Below are 671 nucleotides of genomic sequence, written 5' to 3' on the forward strand. Positions count from 1 at the left end.
GGCTGCTTAGCGTGTGTCCACGGCAGGCCGTGCTGATGGGCAGGGTGCTGAGTGTGTGTCCCCTGCAGGCTCTGCTGATGGGCAGGGTGCTGAGCGTGTGTCCCCTGCAGGCTCTGCTGATGGAGAGCGCCAAGCTCAGCCCCATCATCCGGGATGTCTACGCAGCCACCGGCCGCGTCCGGGGCAGTACGTGCTGTGCCGCTGGACCGATGGGCTCTATTACCTCGGGAAGATCAAAAGGGTAAGGTGGGCACCCAAAATGTAGCCAGTGCCGTTCCCCGGGTCGGCTTGTGGCTCGGAGAGGTGCTGGATTGGGCTGCAACGCGTCTTTGGCCACTGGGGCATCCTGGGTTGATGCCCTGCCCTGGGGTGTCACACCCAACACCTGACCTCCCCCAGCCCCAAGGGGAAGGGCTGCTCATCGGGGAGGACAGGAAAGCGCTGGGAATGGGAGCTGCTGCTCAGTGGTTTTTCCTGCTCTCTGTCCACAGGTGAGCAGCTCCAAGCAGAGCTGCCTCGTCACATTCGAGGACAACTCCAAGTACTGGGTCCTCTGGAAGGACATCCAGCATGGTGAGCGCTGCCCCGTCCTCCCTTCTGCCCTGGGGGATCCTTCCCAGCACTGCAGAGAAGAGGCTGTGCCACCTGCATCTTCAACTCCGCCATCCCCA

The 671-nt window shown here is 62.9% G+C and overlaps 1 protein-coding gene across 1 annotated transcript in view; it reads left to right on the forward strand.

Annotated features, from left to right (window-relative positions):
- Window positions 1-119: 119 nt before the first annotated feature.
- Window positions 120-671, forward strand: part of PHF19 (PHD finger protein 19) — a 5,342-nt gene continuing 4,790 nt past the window's right edge. Inside the window, 3 exon segments of the mRNA XM_009998944.1 lie at window positions 120-179; window positions 182-241; window positions 492-587. Of these exon segments, the coding sequence (XP_009997246.1) occupies window positions 120-179; window positions 182-241; window positions 492-587 (216 nt within the window).

The sequence above is a fragment of the Chaetura pelagica genome, unplaced genomic scaffold (assembly GCF_000747805.2).
Source record: "Chaetura pelagica isolate M959 unplaced genomic scaffold, ChaPel_1.0 scaffold405, whole genome shotgun sequence".
Classification (NCBI taxonomy): Eukaryota; Metazoa; Chordata; class Aves; order Apodiformes; family Apodidae; genus Chaetura; species Chaetura pelagica.